This window comes from Aulonocara stuartgranti, assembly GCF_965226115.1.
Source record: "Aulonocara stuartgranti genome assembly, chromosome: 2".
NCBI lineage: Eukaryota > Metazoa > Chordata > Actinopteri > Cichliformes > Cichlidae > Aulonocara > Aulonocara stuartgranti.
The window spans coordinates 9,027,708-9,048,538 of NC_138940.1; the positions used below are offsets into that span (position 1 = coordinate 9,027,708).

Consider the following 20,831-nt stretch of genomic DNA (forward strand, 5'->3'; position numbering starts at 1 on the left):
GACTGTTGTAGCGTAAGACAGAAATATGCTTTAATTATAATTTCCTTGCTCTTGTAATTTAGAAAAAGAAGATGATTATTGTGGTTTGTTTTTACTTTTCTCGCATAATGTGTGGGTTTTTTTTTATATTTAAAAATAATAATACAGGGTTATCCTAATTATCCTAATATCCTAACCTGTTCCACAGCCGCTAACATCCTTTTGGCAGTTCTTCCCTTATAATATCATTCAAAACACTAAGAGAATGGCGGATTTATAATGCCACAAATCAATTTGTAATGTAAAGTTAAAAAAATACAAAATTAATATGGTGTACTATCAGTGTCAGCTATGATATTAGGACGTCTTTTTAAAAGGTTTTTAAATGAATGAAATGCAAGGGGTTATGAACTGTTGATGGGTGGGCAGTTGTTATAATTAACTCTCTCTCTCCAGGCGCGCCGACACCTCCGGAGATGCTGTTGAACAGAGGGGACAAACTGCTCACCTTCGACGGCTGGGAAGAGTGGCGGTTGGTAGCCCAGAGATGCCTCGAAATGGGACACACCGGTGGCAGAAGAGGTAAGGCTGTTATGAGCATATTCAATCCACGACAGTTGCTCGCTCCAGGTTGACTGGTTAGTGGATACCAGGCACCGGAGAGCCGCCTCGAGCTCCTGGTTGGTATGCTCCATTTGGCCATTGGTCTGTGGGTGGAAACCGGAGGAAAGACTGACCTGAGCTCCGAGGGCACTGCAGAACTCCTTCCAGACACGTGATGTAAACTGCAGTCCTCGGTCTGACACAATATCCGAAGGGATTCCATGGAGGCGAAAAACATGGTTAGTTAGTAGTTGGGCGGTCTCTAGGGCAGTGGGAAGCTTAGGGAGAGCGATAAAATGAGCAGCTTTGGAGAAACAGTCCACAATGTTGAGAATGACAGAGTTACCTGACGAGACAGGCAGGCCGGTGATGAAGTCAATAGCGAAGTGTGACCAGGGACGGCTCGGAGTCGGCAGAGGTCGGAGGAGGCCCGAGGGTGGTTGATGGCCGCTCTTGTTTCGAGCGCAGGTCGGGCATGCAGAGATATATTCGCGGACATCTTTGGCGAGGGATGGCCACCAGGTGAAACGTTGAAGGAGGGAAATAGTGCGGTGGACCCCTGGGTGGCAGGTGAATCTGGCTATATGAGCCCAATGTAATACTTGTGACCTTACTGAAGAGGGCACGTAGAGCAATCCTGGAGGTCCCGTTCCAGGGTCTGGTTCAGTCTGTTGGGCCTCTCTAATGGCTGACTCGATCTCCCAGGTCAGGACCCCAATTACACAGGTGGGCGGTAGAATGGGAGAGTCCCGAGTTGCGTCTTCGGAGGCGGTGAATTGGCGTGAGAGGGCGTCTGGCTTGACGTTACGGGAACCGGGTCTGTAAGTGATAGTAAACTGGAATCTAGTAAAAAACAGGGCCCACCTGGCTTGCCTGGTGTTGAGGCGTTTTGCCAATCGAATGTACTCCAGGTTCTAGTGGTCGGTCCATACCACAAATGGTTGAGCAGCGCCCTCCAGCCAATGGCGCCACTCCTCCAGCGCTAGCTTGATGGCTAGTAGCTCTCGATCTCCCACATCATAGTTGTTCTCTGCGGAGGTGAGACGGCGTGAAAAGTAGGCACAGGGATGAAGCTTACCACCTTGCTGCTGGGAAAGCACCGCCCCCACTCCAGCATCCGAGGCGTCCACCTCCACAATGAACTACAGGTTGAGGTCGGGTTGGACGAGAATGGGCGCCGAGGTAAAGCGGTCCTTCAGATGGACAAATGCTTGTAGAGCCAGCTCATCCCAGCAGAAGGGAACCTTGGGAGAAGTAAGAGGGGTCAGAGGAAGGGCAAGTTTACTGTAGTCGCGAATAAAGTGACGATAAAAGTTTGCGAACCCCAGAAAGCTTTGGAGCTGTTTACGGTTAGAAGGGGTCGGCCAGTCAAAAACGGCTTGAACTTTTGCGGGATCCGTTTTGAGGTTACCATGATCGATGATGTGGCCCAGGAAGGAAACAGTTGAGACTTCACTAACGCGTGGTAGACAACGATCCAGCGATGAACAGCAGTCGCCTCCTGGTTTAAATGCTGATCATCTTAATGAGACCCAGGTGTCTCATCTGTCGAGGGCGTGGGCCGAGGGCATGAACCCACAGTGAGTTCAGCCCCGGCGATAGAGAGAGAGAGAGAGAGCTGATCAGCGTGCAGCTGATCCGCCTGGCCGTGACACTCTCCTACTTGAGATCTGATTTCAAGTCAGAGAGTCCAGCCTGTGGCTTAGGCAACAAAGGCACAAGAAAACTCAAATCACATATCTGGATATTAAAAATATCCCCTTTCACTCATACACATCACTACTGCACACAGTGGTATGAAAAAACATTTGCCCCCTTCCTGATTTCCAAATGTTTTATATGTTTTTCACCTTTCAATGTTTCAGATCATCAAACGAATGTCAATATTGGATATAGATAACACAAGTAAACGCAACATGCAATTTCTAAATGAAAGTGTTATTTAATAAGGGGAAGTAAAACCCAAAGCTACATGGCCCTGAGTGAAAAACTGGACCCGGAAGACCTGCTGTGGCAAATGGAACCAAGGATTCTGCTGTCTACCAAAACATCCTGAAGGAGAACGTCCGGCCATCTGTTCATGACCTCAAGCTGAAGCATACTTGGGTCTGCAGCAGGGCAATGATCCAAAACACACCAGCAAGTCCACCTCTGAATGGCTTAAGAAAAACAAAATGAATACTTGAGAGTGAACTACAACAAGTCTGCAAAGTTGAGTGGGCCAAAATTTCTCCACAGTGCGGTAAAAGACTCTTTGCCAGTTATCACAAATATCTGATTGCAATTGTTGCTGCTAAGGGTGGCCCAACCAGTTATTAGGTTTAGGAAGTTTAGAGCCCTTTGCTGCAGGTAACACAAAAATAACCACAACTCAAATATTCAAAATCATGGAGTTATATATACTTCTCTGGGCCTTGACTCACATGTAAAGTCTTTGTTTCGTCCTTGTTTCTTTCATTTAAGGAACCTCTCTAAACTCCAACATATGGTTTCCTCAGCTGAATTAGAAAAAAATGTTCATGCATTTGTGTCATCACGTTTAGATTATTGTAATGCCCTGTTTACCAGCTTGAGCAAATCATCTCTTTCTCGCCTCCAAACGATACAAAATGCAGCGGCCAGGCTACTAACACGTTCTAGTAAACGTGCTCACATTGCTCCCATTTTATATTCTTTACATTGGCTCCCAATAGATTTTAGAATCCGTTTTCAAATTCTTGTTTCAACATATAGAGCACTAAATGGCGAAGACGAAAGGGGAGAGAGCCTTTCAGTCTTTGGCACCACGGCTGTGGAACAGTCTACCACCACAACTACGTTTGGTTGACTCTGTGGAATCCTTTAAAAAGCAGTTAAATAACTTTTTTTTTTAAACAGGCCTTCTTTTAATCAACGTTTTTGAATTGTTTTGAATTTGCATTGTTTATATCTATTTTATTTTACTTAACATTTTCCATATTTTAACATTTGTGTATAGCGCTTTGTGACTGCCTGTCTATTAAATAAACCTTACTTACTTCCAAAGTTCAACAATGGTGAGTAGGGATGGGTATTGATAAGATTTTCACGATTCCGATTTCATTTTCAATTCTGTTTAACAATTCGAGTCTTTATCGATTCTCTCATCGATTCTTTTTAAAAAAGGAGAACACTAAGGTCGATTAGCTTAGAACTTTGTTTTATATCTTCTCTTTGAACAAGATAGAAATTTAGGAGTAACATGGCCTTACAAACCCCCTACGGCTCTTCAATGGGGTGTAACAGGGTCCTCGGGAAAAAAAAAAATTGTAAATGTAAAATAATAAAATAAATATTCTTCTGTAGCAATAACACAAGAATATCCAGTCCCTGCCTACAATTAAACACATTCACTTACCGAAAATCGGGGCATCTGCTGTGGCAAATGGGTGCAAGCCTTTTACCACAAACTTAGTCACTGCTCGGTGACATTCGTCTATCCTAGCCTGAAAGGAGACGCTACCGGTAGACTGCAGTGAGAACTGGCAGCATCTGAGCCAGACTCTGTCTGTCTCATCATGGTCACCTAAATGCACAGTAATGGCAGGTTTTGTAATAAGGCCGATCGCGCTAACATAATATGCACTGTTAGTTGATTATTTACCTGCCGCATTAACGGGAGAGGACGTGCAAACGTTACCGCTGCTGCTGGGTTGAGATTCACGAGTCTGGAGCGGAATTAAAAACACAACATTCATTTAAGGTCATCGCGTGTTTTGTGCAAATGCTTTTGCATATTCGTAGTGTTTCCTCCCTTAAATGAAATATCTACTTTGCAAGTATTGCAAGTTGCCCTGTTGTCATCCGTTCTCGTAAAGTATAACCAAAATTTTGAGCGTCTGAGCCGCCATGTTTCCTGCCAGGTAAATGACGTGGTGACGTCATTTACCTGACGTCATTCGGGGCGACTGGAATCGATAAGGGAATCGTTTGCAAAAATGGCAAACAATTCCAAGGAATTGAAACAGTGGGAACCGGTTCTTGTTGAGATACCCATCCCTAATGGTGAGGGCAGACTTTGTTATGCAAGATTCATATCTAAGAACTAATGCCATTGTGTGGCTGCATCGTGAAGGGGATCTGGTGTGAAAATTAAAAACTGCCAAACTCTGCCAAACATGCAGAGCTACCTGCTGTCATGACTTCTTGTGACAAAGGAGCGTCCACAAGTAGCTTTTATATCAGTAAAAATGAAACTTAACCTGACATGTAACACAGACTTGTCGTCACTTGGATCAACATGTGAGTTTTCTCCCTCTTACAGAATAAAAATTCTCCACTCTTCATCTGCAAGTTAAAAGCGAAAATATTTGTCAGATGTCACACATCGTCAGGGTTCTGTGAGAGAAAATTAATAAGATTTTCCCAGTATACCAACGCAGTGTTGTCACAGCTGGACTTGGAGTGGTTCAGTGCCCTCACTGGGGATCCTTGGTGATAAATCTTGTTATTCCTGAATTAATGGCTAACTATAGCACACCACAGGATGACAGTTTGTCATTAGTTTCTGAAATATCAAGCAAAACTGCTTTGCTAAATGAGCTGCTGCTCTAATTTTATTCCCTAACATATGTCTTCCCTTTTTACTATAACAGGACAGTGAAGAAAGTGGTTTGAGTTATTTAGAAGATTCTACTATGTAAGTGTTTCCTGGAGGTGACTGGGACTCTGTGTAGTGCCAGGGGACGAGTACATGTGTGCCCTCCACATCAATGTTTCAGGGTCTGTTCACTCCACTGGTCCCCACAGAAACGAGAGCACTGCTCTTTTTGCTGTAGGCCACCAACAAACACAGTGTATGGATCCAAAGCAGGGGTGAAGCAGGGACTGTGTTTTCTGTTTACACACAGAAACATTTATTTAATAAAACACGACCTCTCGCAGTTCAACAGCTAGAGTAAGACTTTTATTAAACAGATCCTCATGAGCCTTATTAAAAAACGAATTAAAAAATACAAACTATCACCTGTTAATTCAACTCAACAGATTAATTTTTTAGAGATTGTGAAATATTATTATTTTTTGCCTACCACTATTTCTAGTATCAACAATCAAATTTCACCACAATATTTAGAACAACATGAATAAAAAGTCCTTAAGATTGTCTTGAAAATGGAAATATAAATCCTCCATTGCGAAGATCAGTAGCTCCCATTGTCATTAACAGCTACGGGAATATTTTTATCAGAAAAATTTTCTGTACATTTTACATTGTAACTCTCCCTTCTTGAGTCTGATAGGATACAGTAACTACATTATGAATAAGAGAGAGGATTTTGCAACCCTTCCTGCATTTAATTACACATAATTGTTAAACACTTGGTTATAATCAAGATCATTATGAATGAACTGAATATTTATAAGGCCTAAGAATAGGTCATGTGAAGATAATGGTGTTAAGCAAGTACCAAATGAAATTTAAATGCATGGTCTAATTAAATATCTAAGAGGGCACATGATTCTTTGAAAAGTGCCACACTTGTCTTTATTTCTAATTGAAACTGCAAAGTCTGCTGGACCTGGAAAATTCTTTGCAAATAATCACCAGATTTTATTCAGTGATGTGACTCTTTGTAAAACACAACTGCATATCTTCATTCATGCTTTACAGCAGTGTTTTGAATCATAAATTGTAATTTTTGCATGAATATCTATTGCAGGAAGAGATAAATTATCCTAGGACAAATCCCCTGGGACCCCTGAGCAGATCTTGTTTACAAAAACACTGAGAATCAATCAAAAGCAAGTCCTGACATGATAAATGGCAGCCCTTACCAACACAAAGTGAATTAAACAGCCTCACAGCGAGGCAGGGGGAAACTGGGTGTCAGGCTACAATCAGAGGCAGAGGCCCCTTGAGGTTAATCTGATCTCTCAAAGAAATCCAATTAAAAGGCCACAACTAAAGAGTCATACATTACTGGGCATCTTTTATTTTACATAGCTTCTGTACAAGAGAAACAAATCACCATGACACCTGGGGAAATAAAGCCTGGTTGCTGTGGCTATTATAAAAGTCAGCATTTCCTATTGTTCAGGGGAAATGTGGAGTCTGTCTGATATGAAGACTCTTTGTTTCTCTGCTCTGATTGTTTTCCTGGGGTCACTTTGCCATCTTTCTTTGAGGTGACAGAAGGGAAACGTTAAGACCGCAGTAGTAGCCACAATTAAAGTAAACAACAGGAGAAACTTTGCACCAAGAACATTCCTGCTTTTACTGGCTCATGTTGTGAAAAGAGGAAATTAAACCTTGAAACCACGCTATGCTCCAGCCAGCCACAAATTATTCAGCATCCATCATGCCCATTGAAACACACAGTCTAAAACGGCCTAGTCGGTGATCTGTGATCTGTATAGATATTAATGTGATCGTAAAATGTGTACCTTTCTACTAATGTTTCTTAAAAAAGGATTCAACTAAGTATCTCCCTGGTCACTAATAAATACAAGCAGTGTGAGAGCTATGTCTCAAAAACTCTATTGACTGTACATGTTATTTGATCTTTATTATAAATTAGGGCTGGGCGATATGGCCTAAAATCCATATCACAGTATAAGTTGAAGCATGTGTGGTAACGATATATATTGCGATAAAAATCCTTTAATTTTCTCAAAATTTGACAGTGTGCTTTATGTATGAATTCTGGTTGTGGTTGCTGTCCTCGAACCGATTTTATGTGGTACATGGTGCGCAGAAATCTGTCAATAAATGTTTTAGTGCGACTTTGGTAAGCTATGAAGCCGCACCGCTTGATGGATTGTCGGAGCATTACGGCTACCGTAATCAGGAGCCTTGCAGAGTAATCTGGGTCCAAACTCCGTCAGCTTGAGGTCCCAAAGACGAACACTGTGGCATCACTGGGAGTTAAAAACTGTCTAAATTCTTTCATCTTTAATAAAATGATCAGCGTTGCTGCTTTACCAGGTGTAACTATTGAGTTTAACATCCAGACATCCATGAAAAAATAATTTATTAAATTCAACGGAGTTAGAAGTCAGCTCGCTAGTTTCCACCTAAACATGACATACCATGTTCTGACTGAGAGATTTCTGAAAAAATTTAAACGTACAGCTCTGCTATCACTTCCAACATAAATGAAGATGGGAAACTAAACAGCAGTGACTTTTGTAGGGTTACTGAAGTTGGGCTAGCTGGTATATAATGATGTCCTACATGATCGCTAGCAAAACAACATATTGCACAAACAGCACAACAAACAACTACTTCTTCTGCTCCAAATGTTAACATTAGCAGAGAAAGCCTTGCTCAGAAACACAGGCCTGTGGTGCTGGTATCTGATTTACCTTAAATAAAAAGAACATGAGGTCATAATCACAGATGAATCCTAAATCCTGTCTTAATCCACCGCAGCAGCAACGAATAAGAAAGCTGAGTGAATTAGCTCCTGCGGTTACCCATCTAGCTGATCGCTCCTGAGCACCTACAGTTGATGGTACACCTACATGTGCTGCCATTTTCTACAGATCAGAGAGAAGTGATGCAAGGAAATTCTAAATAATGCAAGAAAACAAAACTTGAAATGAGGGAAGCTCCTAAAACTTGTGAAGAAAGGCAAAACTTATTCAAAGTGATTGTAGAAGTAGATGAAATTCCCAATTTGACGCTTTGGTGCTCTAAAAAGCTGAACATTTCTTGTTGAAATATTGTAGGTATTAAAAGAACTACCCATTCACATTACTGGATAGGGAATGGTTAAAAACACTATTGCTCCCAAATGATTGTGGGGACCGAAGTGTTCGAGTGACCCATGCTCTTCTTTTTTCCAATTATAATGACATGCAAGTAGATCATGTTTGTTCTCAGTAGTCCTACGTCATACTATAGACATGGCGGTTCACTAAATAATTTGGTACTGTGCTCACCTGGTGTCCTTCAAGGTCATTTTCTATTTTTAGTTCCAATTAAATCTCTACTGTTGAATTCTCCACAGAGAAAATTGCATGTGTTTTAGGTGCACTCAAGCAATCGCATGCTGTGCCTGGCTTAATGAGCAGTCTTATCTGGAGCTTCTAATATTACTGGATGCAAGTCGAATGTGTTTAATGAAAAGGCATGTCGCTTTTCTAACTTATTTTGATTGAAGAAAATCATTTTGTTTGGATTTATTTGTTCCCAACAATCATTAACATTAGTATGCCTTTAGATGCTGTGTGTTGTAGATCTGTTAACAGACTATTTTAGACTCACATTGTCACCATTTTATCAGCTCTATGATTTCTAGGTCAGAAAATCCACCTATCCCTAATATCAACACAACCATCTTTACTACATTTTCAGTTTATTCTTGCTGAAGCTGAACATCCATATGGATACAGAGATAAGGAATGTGCCACAATAAAAAACAAAAATATGGGTGATATATTTTCATCTCTAAATGGGAAATTTTAAGTGATTGCAAGATGACCGTTCTAGTTTATAATCCGACATCTGATTTTAAAGACTTCAAAAGAGGAGCCCATGAGAAAAATCAGGTCAGAAATCTTACAGGCATCGGCATGGAAGATTACCTAGACAGGGAACTGGACCTGGGAACCAACAACACTCAGATTTCTGATCCAGTCGATGTATGATGTTCTGCCAAACCCTTCTAACTTGCATTGTTGGGTTCTTGCACCTAGCACACCCAGTGTGCCAGGCAGGTTGTTTCCTTGAGCATGTTACCGCAAGCCTTGGTAAAGTAAAGAGATGCATGGCGCCACAATCAGTATTTGAAGGCAGTAGCTGACGCCATCTGCACCTGGATCCAACAGGCCTAAACTAGCCATCAGCAAGGTGAAACATTGTCTTCACTGAGGCAGCGTTTCTTTAAACAAAGGTAACTTCCAGTCACAGAGCATTAAAATGAAATGTTGTATTTCAGTGTTAAATTTTGGATTAACAGTATAAAGCAGGGTTCTGCTCCCTAACGTAATTGGGAATCTGCATTTTAAGCACATAAATCTCCTAAAACACACTGCACTGACAGGGATCTCAAATTAAACGACCTGCTCTTTAAGTCACTGGCTTCTGATTGAAGATCATAAGCTGCCCACTGGTTCCTCTTATACAAAAGCCAGCATTTCAATTTCAAAGCTGCCCATTTGTTCAAAGCAACACAGCATCTCTTCTGCATAAATCGCAGCCCATCTCTTGACAGTGGAACAAATGAACGACTTAAATTAAATTTGAGTCAATTAGGGCCGTCTGCTATATGTAATTGGTTTTCTGGATGGATCACAGTGCCAGCTAAGGCTTGGATAAGAGGCAATGTGGGTGGATTCAAAGATGCAACAAGGGGGAACTTGGACTGATGGTTCCAGATGGTTCAACAAATAAAATACTAATAATATTTTATTAGTATTTTATTTTATTATTTACAGTTTTTGACTGGGGACCTTTTACCTCCTAGTCTGATTTCCTCTTTTTATTTTTTCCACCTTTACTACATTCCCAACCCACTGATAGCCATATAGATAGTGATTTACCTTACAGCGCTCTCTGCCACAGCTACTTCAGAGTGAGAATTCAGACATCAGGCTCAGAGCATTACCCTCTGTTATCAAATTTCCATAGATGACTGGCAGTTCAATTTTGCAGCTCAGCAGAGCTTATTCCAAAAGAGCACTTTCTGGGAAGTAAGGCTTCAGATTGAGCTCGGCTAAATGTACTGTTATAGTTCATGCATCACGTTTGAAAGTAAGTAAGAGTACACTGAGGAAGGTAGACCAAGACTCTGATGTTGTGAGATACAAGGAGGCCTTTTTGATGACCATAACATGTAATGTACTGTGTGGGATCAATAACTAAGAAATAAAAGAAAAAAAAGTGTCACATATTTTTTAACAGACACCAAGAGAACAATGCATGGAATCTTTTTAAGTTTAAAAGGGAACATTTATGATCTCCCTTGTCCACTAGAAATAGCATAAAAATGTAAACGGAGAAGGCAAGTGAAGATGCCTAAAATGAAGTTAATGCAATCAATGAATGAAATCCGCACAGATGATTTTTCCTAATGTGTTTTAAAAAGCGGCGTCAGTCAGTCTCTAAAGACTGTTGATGTCTCTGAGGCAATGGGCCATAATTTCCATGCTCAATCAGTGTAACATAGTTCCAGTTTTAATTAGAAACAGCAGTCCTCCCAGTCTGCTCATCAGAAACCATCTTCAGATCACATAAACCCAACTCTTTCAGTTCCGACTTTTAGCTGTAATAACGGAGTAAAATGTGAAGGACGTGAGACACGTGACAAAACCGGTTACATGTATTAGTGTCTAAGGACATCTTAACCTTAGAAAAATAAGAACAGGTTGGAAAAAGCTGACAACTCAGCTGCTTACATTTTTTTATTGGGGTGGAAAAATAATCGAATGGTAAATGGCCTGTATTTGTGTAGCACTTTATTTAGTCCCTAAGGACCCCAAAGCGCTTTACACATTCAGTCATTCACACATTCACAAACTGGTGATGGCAGCTACATTGTAGCCACAGCCACCCTGGGGCGCACTGACAGAGGCGAGGCTGCCGGACACTGGCGCCACCGGGCCCTCTGACCACCACCAGTAGGCAACGGGTAAAGTGTCTTGCCCAAGGACACAACGACCGAGACTGTCCAAGCCGGGGCTCAAACTGGCAACCTTCCAATTACAAGATGAACTGCCAATTCTTGAGCCACGATCGTCAAGGTAAAAAAAAAAAAAAAAAATTTCAAAAGCCGTTTGGCTTTTGCTGCCATGATGCCAGGTCTCTCTTGGAAATGAGATTTTTACCTGGACAAATGAAGAATTAATAATTTAAAAAATAAATAACTTGCTGCGTGCTTTTGTACAGATCATTGAGGAAGTCTGCACTCTGGGTTTCGTGAGAAAAGTCTAGGAATCAATTTGGATGTTACTGAGTATATACACACGTTCACTTATAGATCCAAAATTAGAAAAAAGGGCAGGGCGAAACAGTTACACACTCTAGACAACTGACGGAAAGAATTACAGGTTAAGAAAGAAGAGAATAATCTTACCTGAATACATGAAGGGCAGTGACACTAATAAAAAACTATGTCAGGTAGTACCACATTTATTTAGCTCTAAAAAGAAAGGTTTGAGAATCCTGAGCCACATCAGCTGAATCTATAGCACAGCTGCCATCCCAGTGTGAATGCTGGTTGATTTATTTTCTTTTTCTTTTGGGAGACAGAAGAAGCAGCACTTCCGACTGACAGATTCCCAGAAGGAGACGTTACTGAAGCGCTGTGGTATTTATAGAAGGAGGAAAACATCCTGTTTACCTCCTTCAAATCCTGATTGGGGGGTTCATGCAGTATTCATATTCCCAGTCTCCATCTTCTGTTTTTAGATGGAGGAAGTTTTATATATAATGCAGGTCAACTCGCATAAGGTTTCGCGGAACAGTGACAAAGACTGCACATCATCATCATCGCATGTCAGCTATGTAGCACTTCATACTCGGAGGAGAAATGCTCGTTAATTGAGGTCAGCAGTGCTCTTTAACTGAACTTTTTAAATCCTTTTCTGCCCATTTGTCTGCTCCTTTTAACACAGTGAAATGGAAGATTGTTCCCTGAGAGTCCTCTGCTTAAATTAAACGCCTTATAATACGTCCGACCTCTTGTCACCAAGGTGGATAAAAAAACGCAGCTCCCTTGTCTGTTGCTGATATGTGTGGGGAAGGTCTCTGAGCTACTTTTTCATTAAATGGACCTATTATAGCTTCACCTGAGCTTTGGCGGCTGCTGCAATCTTATGTCAGTGGACTTGTCAATCACAGGGTCCCCAGGATGCTGCTGATACCTATCTGAGTCCAGTGGATACAGGGCTGAAAATGGAGAGTGAGGTGTTTTCACAGACTTGAATCACATTTACTTCCCAAGAGTTAATTTGCATATACATAATCACCATATGCTAATCAGAGGAGTCAGCAGGCTTATCTGTTTGGAGCAGTGTGTCCATTTTGGATTTAGTTGAATGAGAAAACACACAAACCTTTTTCAGAGTGATTGCCTGTTTCTGTGTTTTGGTTTTGCTCTGTAGAAATATGACCACACTGAACGCACACTGTTGGTCTTACTGTATGTTTCACTGTAAAACTACACAACCACAGACATATGTACTGTTGTTGTTCGCAGACCTATAAGAATAAACTTAAACTTACAGGAGATAGAGCTTCTTTAAAAGTAAGGTGTCAGTGTGTGGAACGGGTTCACCAACTTGCTGTTGATCAAATGATTGTGGGCTTGAAATTATGCAATGAGCCAGAGAATTAAGAACGGTGAACATTCTGCTGGTATTTTGGTTGCTGCCAAAAGCATCGACTACAGGATCTCTGAGCTGATGGCCTTTGGGATATCATACAAGGACTTCAGCTGCTGATCCTTTAAGCCTGTAAGTTGCAATTTAGGATAGCTCTTCATGTATTCCCAGCATGATTTGTTCCAATATGCTTATTACAACTGACTGTACCTGTACAGATTGTGTAATTATGCAATAAAAACCTATTCATTTCATCTGTCAGATATGTTTTGGCATCTGATTCAGAAAACGATTCCCTCCTGCATCCCCCGTCACGCAGAATAGCAGGTCAGTAAGAGCACATAAAATATGCACTGATATTGTTAGTGTCACATGTTGCCTCACCTTGTTATTAAAAAGCTTCTTCTCTGGTAAATATAACCAAACTTAGATCTTTTCAGAAGAAACCTGAAGTAGTTCTGTTGCTGTAACCTAAACAAACAATAACTTAAAGCAAAACCTCACGAACTAAAGTCTGAAAACACTCTTGGTAAGTCTCTTGATAAACAGTCCAGGAAAATGACCTGTCCATTCACAATAGCCAACAGAGTTTTTCAGCAAACATGCACATACTGCATGTATAACGCTCCTTCCATTCAGTGAAGACCTGAGGATCCATCTTGAAGAGTTATTATTCTCACATGTGTGATCGGCAAGAGCTGTAACAACTGTTGATGACTTTTGAATGGTCTGATAAATGTAAAATAACAACAAATCCACTTTAATGTTGGAGCTCTGATTTATGTCCACAGAGATTGGAGAGTCACACTCCATGAAATTATTTCAGCTGAATCAAACTGAATTCAGTTCAACTTTATTCAATTTTATTTTTAAGCGCCAAATTACCACAGCAGGTGCCTTAAAATACTTGTAAAGACCTTACAATAATACTGAGAAAACCCCAGAAACCGGGCACCGCCTGTCAGCATGCACTCGGCGACAGTGTGAAGGAAAAACTCCCTTTTATCAGAAGAAACGTCCGACAGAACCAGATTCAGGGAGGGGCGGCCATCAGCCGTGACCAGCTGGTGGTGAGGGGAGGGAGAATTTGGTTTAGCATCTATACGGTAAATAAATATTACGCAAAGAACTAAATGCAGTATGGCCGAGTATTTTTCATTTGCTTCATTCAGTATTGTGGGATTACGAAAAAAGCTATCAAACCTGGATTGTTAGATCATGAATTAACTGTGGTTAACCACAAAAAGCATCAAGTCATGCTAGCTTTAGTTGGACATTTATTTTTTCATATATAGACAAGTAGGTTTGGATAGCCTCAGGTTATCACTCAGGTTATCTGTCTATTATTGTCATTTAGATTTATTGTTAATAGAGTTATATATTATATCACAACAGTGCGACAGCAGTTCTGTCCATGTTCCCATTAAGTTTTTTATAAAAGAGAAAAAAACACTGATTCCAGTTTCAGTGTGAATGTTGTAAAGCCAGGAGTCAGTGCCCAGTAGAGAGCAGTTAATTGACATCGACTGTTGCATGTCTATAGGACACCAATAGAGCCGTGGCTCTCCTGCTGCCTAAGTGCTGCTCAGAGAGCACAAAGGCTGCTGGGTTTGAAAAAGCTGCCTCAGTGCATGAATGCTAATGGAATTGATTTATACCTCCATTTCCTCCACAAGGGAGACTTGTGGACTTTTATTGCAGAGGGGGAACCAAGACCCTTCTGTGTGCTCAAAAGTGTGACGAGGTTGAAATCGTAGGAGGCAACTACAATCATGATTTAAACAGAGTCCAGAGCTGTTATGAAAATCCACTGGGGAAATGACTGTGAGAATATAGTGGCACACACAGAGACAGATGTTGGTGGTTTTGGGTGTGTTTTAATTTATTTTTAAAACTTTTTAAAACGTATGTAAAGTGAAAGAGAAAATCTTTCTTTTCTTGTCTTTTCTTTAACAGTGATCTCAGTTAGCGTACTAGTAATTTCGCAGCCTCGACTCTGGTGAAAATAGAAGAATATATGGGCTTTCTCTGAGTTAAGCTTGAGGAAATGCTTTGAATACATCTTTGCTTCATTTGGTGTTGTGAATGACTCCAGGTAACTTTAGAAAAGACATTTAGTCCATTTTTTATTCAAAAATTTGAAGGTTGTATTTAGTTGTTAATCTTAATATATTGCTGTTAATGCCATTTTAAATACTAATAATAACAACCTGTCAAGGGATGGGGGTATCTATGCGTGAAGAGCCGGCAGAGCATAAATTGCTCAGCATCTGTTGGAACAGACAGTAAGAAAGATTTTTCCCCATGTGCACTGGAAACCACATGTGGTTTCTGAAGTTCAACAGAATGCATCCAAATTGCCTGCTTTATCAAGTGAAAATACTATTATTTATGGATAAATTAACGTGTTTGTTATTCTTGTAAAAAAGCTGTGTATTTCTGAAAACGCACGGCAGCGCTGCAGAGAAGAATGAAGAATGTCAGCATACCTTTACCAAGTGGAACTTGCTGATGCATGAGTGGGAGGTACATAAATGACAAGCCTTGAACAGTAAATGCTAAAATGTGATGCTTGTAACCTTGTGGGCAAGCAACATTAGAAATCCAAAATAGTGAGATAAGGAATAAACTCAGAAATGTCAAAACACATTAATTGAATAATTTGGTTTTACTTTCTGCCTGCTTTCTGTTCCCAAATTAAAACCAGCGCAAAAGTAGGGCGCCATCCCTCCTCGGCATTCCTTTATTATCTTTTCAGTGGATTTGTTTGATGTTAAAGGTCTGCTGTTACCCGTAAACCCATTATCACAGACGCACTTATGGCAACCAGTTTGCTATGAGAGATATGCCATTTGCATCTCTTTGATGTCTATGTACTCACTGTGACACGATCACAAGTCAGGTCTGCCTCCAATCACGATTTGAACGACAAACTGCATTCTGTTTACAGCCCTTTTCGCTTTTATTGAATAGATGTTGAAATTCCTTCTGAGAAAAAAAAAAGTAAAAAATGCACAACAGTCATGTTGAGATGAAAAACAGGTTTGACTGACACAAACAGTAACATGTGAAATACATTAAAGGTTTTTGCACATACTTCCTCAACGAATGCCATGCAATGGGATATGATCCATGATGGCAGGCCACGTCTCAGAGTCACAAAGCGGGGATGATCCCGCCTCCCAGAAACACACTACATGACTCTACCACTCCTTCCATATATTGTTTTCTTTTTTTCTCTTGTACACACAGGTAGCTAAAGACTTGCTGCTGTACTGTTTGAATGCAGAAACACAAGACGATGAAAAATCATATGAAATCACTTTATTCTCAGTGTGCGGTGATTCCATTTTTGCAGGAAAGTTACAGACCGAAATATTAGTCTAAAATGGCATGCAGTGAGGCTAACAGGTGGCGCTTTGAAACACAGAGAGGACACGGAACGATTATATCAACAACCTTGCCTACATCGCACACCATAAGCATGCATACATGTTGGTCAACAAATAGGGAGCTACAGAGAAAGAGAGAGAGAGAGAGGAGGGGGGTGAGAAGATTTTGCAGTACAAAAGAATACACTAAATGAACATGTTTTTTTTTTCTCTCAAAATATCAACCACCAGAGGACAGGACCGGCTACAGACAAGAAAGAAAAACATACTGCACCAGACTAAATATCTTCTCAACAAGTACAGAAAAGAGAGAGACAGATGCAAGAAGAGAGAAACGTCAGACAGTTACATTCAAGTCACATCAAAAGATTTTTTTTTTCTTTTTTGTGCCATGTTTTTCAGGCAGCTTTTTAAATTCTATCAATGGCTGTATGAGTGGCACAAATGACTGACTGGGTGTCTGACACAGTCTACTGGACAACAGGATATTGATTACGCATGACTTGGGCAGTTTGTTTAGGCAGTGATCAAAAAGCCATTTGGAGCGCAATCAACCGACATTTACAAGATGATGATGATGATGATGATGATGATGATGATGAATGAGTCCATGATTATGTCAGTGGATGAGAAGCAAAGCTTGATCTGATTTCAGAGCACACTCACTCATAGCCTGAAGGAATGCACGCGCTAACGACGTTTGCTAAGGTGTTGTCGTCCTTTGCAGGGGCAGTAATTGTAGCTTTCTAGATTATTTTCTGGGCCAAAAAAAGAGATATTTCACTCATAAAGAAAGACCGTAGCTATAGGCTTGCTAATCCGCTAGCAATGAAAATATAAAATTCTTTAGCCGAGAACCCAATGAGACTCTAAGTGAAGGCTAAATATGTTTAACGTCTATGAAAAACATTACTAGAATACCTGAGAATTTTAAAATAAATCAGATATGCAGGAACTAAATGGGAATGACACCCCTTGACTAGGTCTAATACTACCAGCACTATTCTTTGGTTTGACTGAATAACTGCTGTGATGATGGATTTGAGTGCATGAAACATCTACTGGCTTCTAGCTAGCTGCTAACACACTGTAGGAACAGAGGCTGGCAAAGGCAGTTTACAGGTACAATAAAATCACAGGAAGTTCAATAAATGTGCTCTACAGATGATCTTACCACACTGTGCCATTTGATTTTGTTTTAACATATTCAGGGTATATATGTATATATTCACCATGATTACAGAGCTCACAAAACACAGAGAGAAGCTAAATTTCCCTTTCTCTACGCCACAGAAATACACAAGATCAGAATTAGTGTCATTTCATGGTTAGCTAGCTTAATAAAAACAGTCATAATGTGGCGAAACAGCTGGTTTTGAAAACCCTAATTTAACACCTACCTATGGCTACTGTGCACAAGTATTTTCCAACAAAATTTAACCGATCACTGCAAAAAGCACATTTATGATTTCCCCTAGACTTCATGCGGGACTTTTCCTAAATGGCAGCTAATATAACCTCTCCGCAGCAACATTTTAGTGCCATTAATCAGATTCAGTCTAGATAAATTTTGCGGTTACAGCATCAAATTTAAGTTATTCATTGTGATGTACTTGTAGGCTGAAAAGGCATTTACTGAGGTGTAGTGTAAATCTAAGTTTGCGTGTTACCAGCTCGAGTCTGGTGGAATGTCTGAAATATCTGGAATGTTTAACAAGACACTGGGAATGATGGAGAAATTTAAAGAAAAGGCATGAGGAGGATATATTTATTCCGTCCTCATTTGTTTTTAAATTTGTGCTATTACAGTTACCTGCAAGGCAGAGTAAACTGTAAACTATAAACAGCAGGTCAATGTTATTTTTTCAAGATGCCAAGGATGACTTTGATTTGTTAATGTCTGCTTGTAAAAACCTGTAGTTTGTAACTCTGAACACAAACCCTGGATGCCGTATGTCACGTGGATGAACACTTCTCACAACATTAAACGAATCATCCCACTTTCTCTCTTCCTTGTTTTAAGTAAATACCTCTGACCAATGAACTCTTAAGTCTCGCTACAGTAAGTAGCCACCCTCGTGTCTTTAACATCGACTAACATTAGGGATTAACTTCAAACACACAACAATGAAGATTGTCTGTTATTGCTGATTTGGGACTCGACTCCCATCAGTTAAACCAACGGACACGAGACAACTTCATTTTGAACAATATATTGCACTATTGTCACTGTCTGTTCACATATAGTGTATTCACAACATAGTTGTGTTTGGGAAGTGTCTTTTTAAAAAGTAAAATGATGAAAGTGTTAGCACGATTCAAAATTAACAAGCCTGGCCAAACGTTTACATTTCCTATTACAAAAAGCTGAGTGTGCAACACCACAGAAGGAAAAGAACTTTGTTTTTTTAAGCCTCAAACATGTATAGCCAGTGACTTTATAGAATTTAAGGATTTCATCTTACTCTTTTTAAGACAAACTTTATGGAGAACATTTATAATTTCCACCATGGAAGAACGTTTTAGACACAAAGTCAATTATCGCTTACTGTACACGGTGGTGGATGAGACGTTAACTAAATAAAAATGGAAAACCAGTTATTGCCTCAAATTTTCAGTGTATTTTGCTTCATCATAACAAAGGAAATGGTATCCATATATGTACTTCACAACTTTACTGCATGCTTAAAAAAGTAAACAAAACAAAGCAAAACAAAAAAGTTTCATTTCAACTGAATTCCTTCACTTTTGAGTTTACAGATGTATTGGCTTTGCCAGTGTTCGTACTACACATTTACATTAAAACAGTGAGAACATATGGGACAGTTTGTGGGAATGATCCTAACCAAGGAGAACCAATAAAAATGCAAGTATATATACACTGTATGTATCAAATATTAGCAAGAACATAACAGGACGATTCAATTAAATTTGATATGATTTGGATCATTTCTTACAAGTTAAAAATATGGCTTATACTCTTAGTTATCTTGTTATACGTCATATTTCACTGATATATAGTACTCTTTTTATATAACCGAGGCTATTTACAAACAAAAAGGGTGGATGATGGGTGATATCTGGTCGTATTCTAAGTGCTGGGCATTTTGAAAACATGGCATCAGTTTGCCTTAAGTAAAGACATTCGATCTGTGTAGGTGTTGCATACTTTTTAAAACACGATAATAATCACAGGTTATCAAGAAAGATCTCTGTCAGAGATATTAAAAAGTATGAATCACTGTGAGATCAGAAAGTTTAACTTAAGGGCAAAATCACAGCATGTTGTGTAATTCCAGGACACTTAGAAGTTGAGTTGACTGGGTGGGAGGGAGGTGAAGAAAGGTGTGGCTGCAGCTGGAGGTGGGGCAGGGTGGTACAGCATTGATTAGATGGACATTGTAAGAAGTTAACCATTTTCCTGCCAGAACGCTGTTACTTTTTATTGAACATATCCATGAGTGGTGCAGGGATGAATTTCATGACCGTATCCACGATGCTCTCTTCTTCCTCCTCATCGCCGCAGCCAGCAGGAACTGCTTTTTTCGGGCGGGTGAGGCTGCCCTCGGAGGCCTGCTCCATAGCAGCTGCTGCCTCGGCTTCCTTCTCCTCCTTCTTCTTGATGCCATACTGCACGGTAAAAGGGAAAACAGGTAAAAACAAAAAATAGTTAGAAAATGAACACCCTGTAGAGGTTGCAATCAAGACAGAAGCAAAGGATGTTACCATAAAACCACCAAATCTGTACAGGTAGGCTAGATGGATGAGTTGACAAAAAATTGAATTTTAGCATAATTCCTTTAAGTTCATGTAGTCAGTTTTGTTACAATGATGAAAATGGTTCTTTCAGTTGAATAAAGTCTATCCTTCAAGCTTGGATCCTCTACCAGAGGCCTGGGAGCTTGAGAGTCTTGCGCAGTATCTTAGCTGTTCCCAGGACTGCGCTCTTCTGGACAGAGATCTCCCGATATTGTTCCCGGGATGTGCTGGAGCCACTCGCCTAACTTGGGAGCCACTGCACCTAGTGCTCCGATTACCACTGGGTCCACTGTTACCTTCACCCTCCACATCTTCTCCAGCTGTTCTCTGAGCCCTTGGATTTTCTCGAGTTTCTCGTGTTCCTTCTTCCTGATGTTGCTGTCATTTGGAACCGTTACATCTATCGCTACGGCCGTCTTTTTCTGTTTGTCTACCACCATCAAGCCCGGTTGGTTAGCCACCACCATTTTGTCTGTCTGTATTTGGAAGTCCTACAGATTTCTTGCTCGGTCATTCTCCACCACCATTAGGGGTGTCTCCCATTTTGACCTCGGGACTTCCAGGCCATACTTGGCACAGATGTTTCTGTATGCTATGCCGGCCACTTGGTTACAGCATTCCATGTATGCCCTGCCAGCTAGCATCTTGCACCCTGCTGTTATGTGCTGGATTGTCTCAGGGGCATCTTTACACAGCCTGCACCTGGGCTATGCTTCATGCATGAAACAACACCCCATTCTCATTCACATACTTCCACTATGTGTCAAACCCGCTTGAGTCTCACAAGATACACAAAGTGTCCTTTGTTGTTGA

The 20,831-nt window shown here is 40.4% G+C and overlaps 1 protein-coding gene across 3 annotated transcripts in view; it reads right to left on the minus strand.

The window, feature by feature from the left end:
- Window positions 1-16,176: 16,176 nt before the first annotated feature.
- cplx1 (complexin 1) overlaps window positions 16,177-20,831 on the minus strand; it is a 74,612-nt gene continuing 69,957 nt past the window's right edge. For all 3 annotated transcript variants that reach the window (XM_082550365.1, XM_082550363.1, XM_082550364.1), the window contains exon 4: window positions 16,177-19,889. In XM_082550365.1, coding sequence (XP_082406491.1) covers window positions 19,695-19,889 — 195 coding nt within the window. In that variant the 3' untranslated portion in view covers window positions 16,177-19,694. The remainder of the gene's footprint in view (window positions 19,890-20,831) is intronic.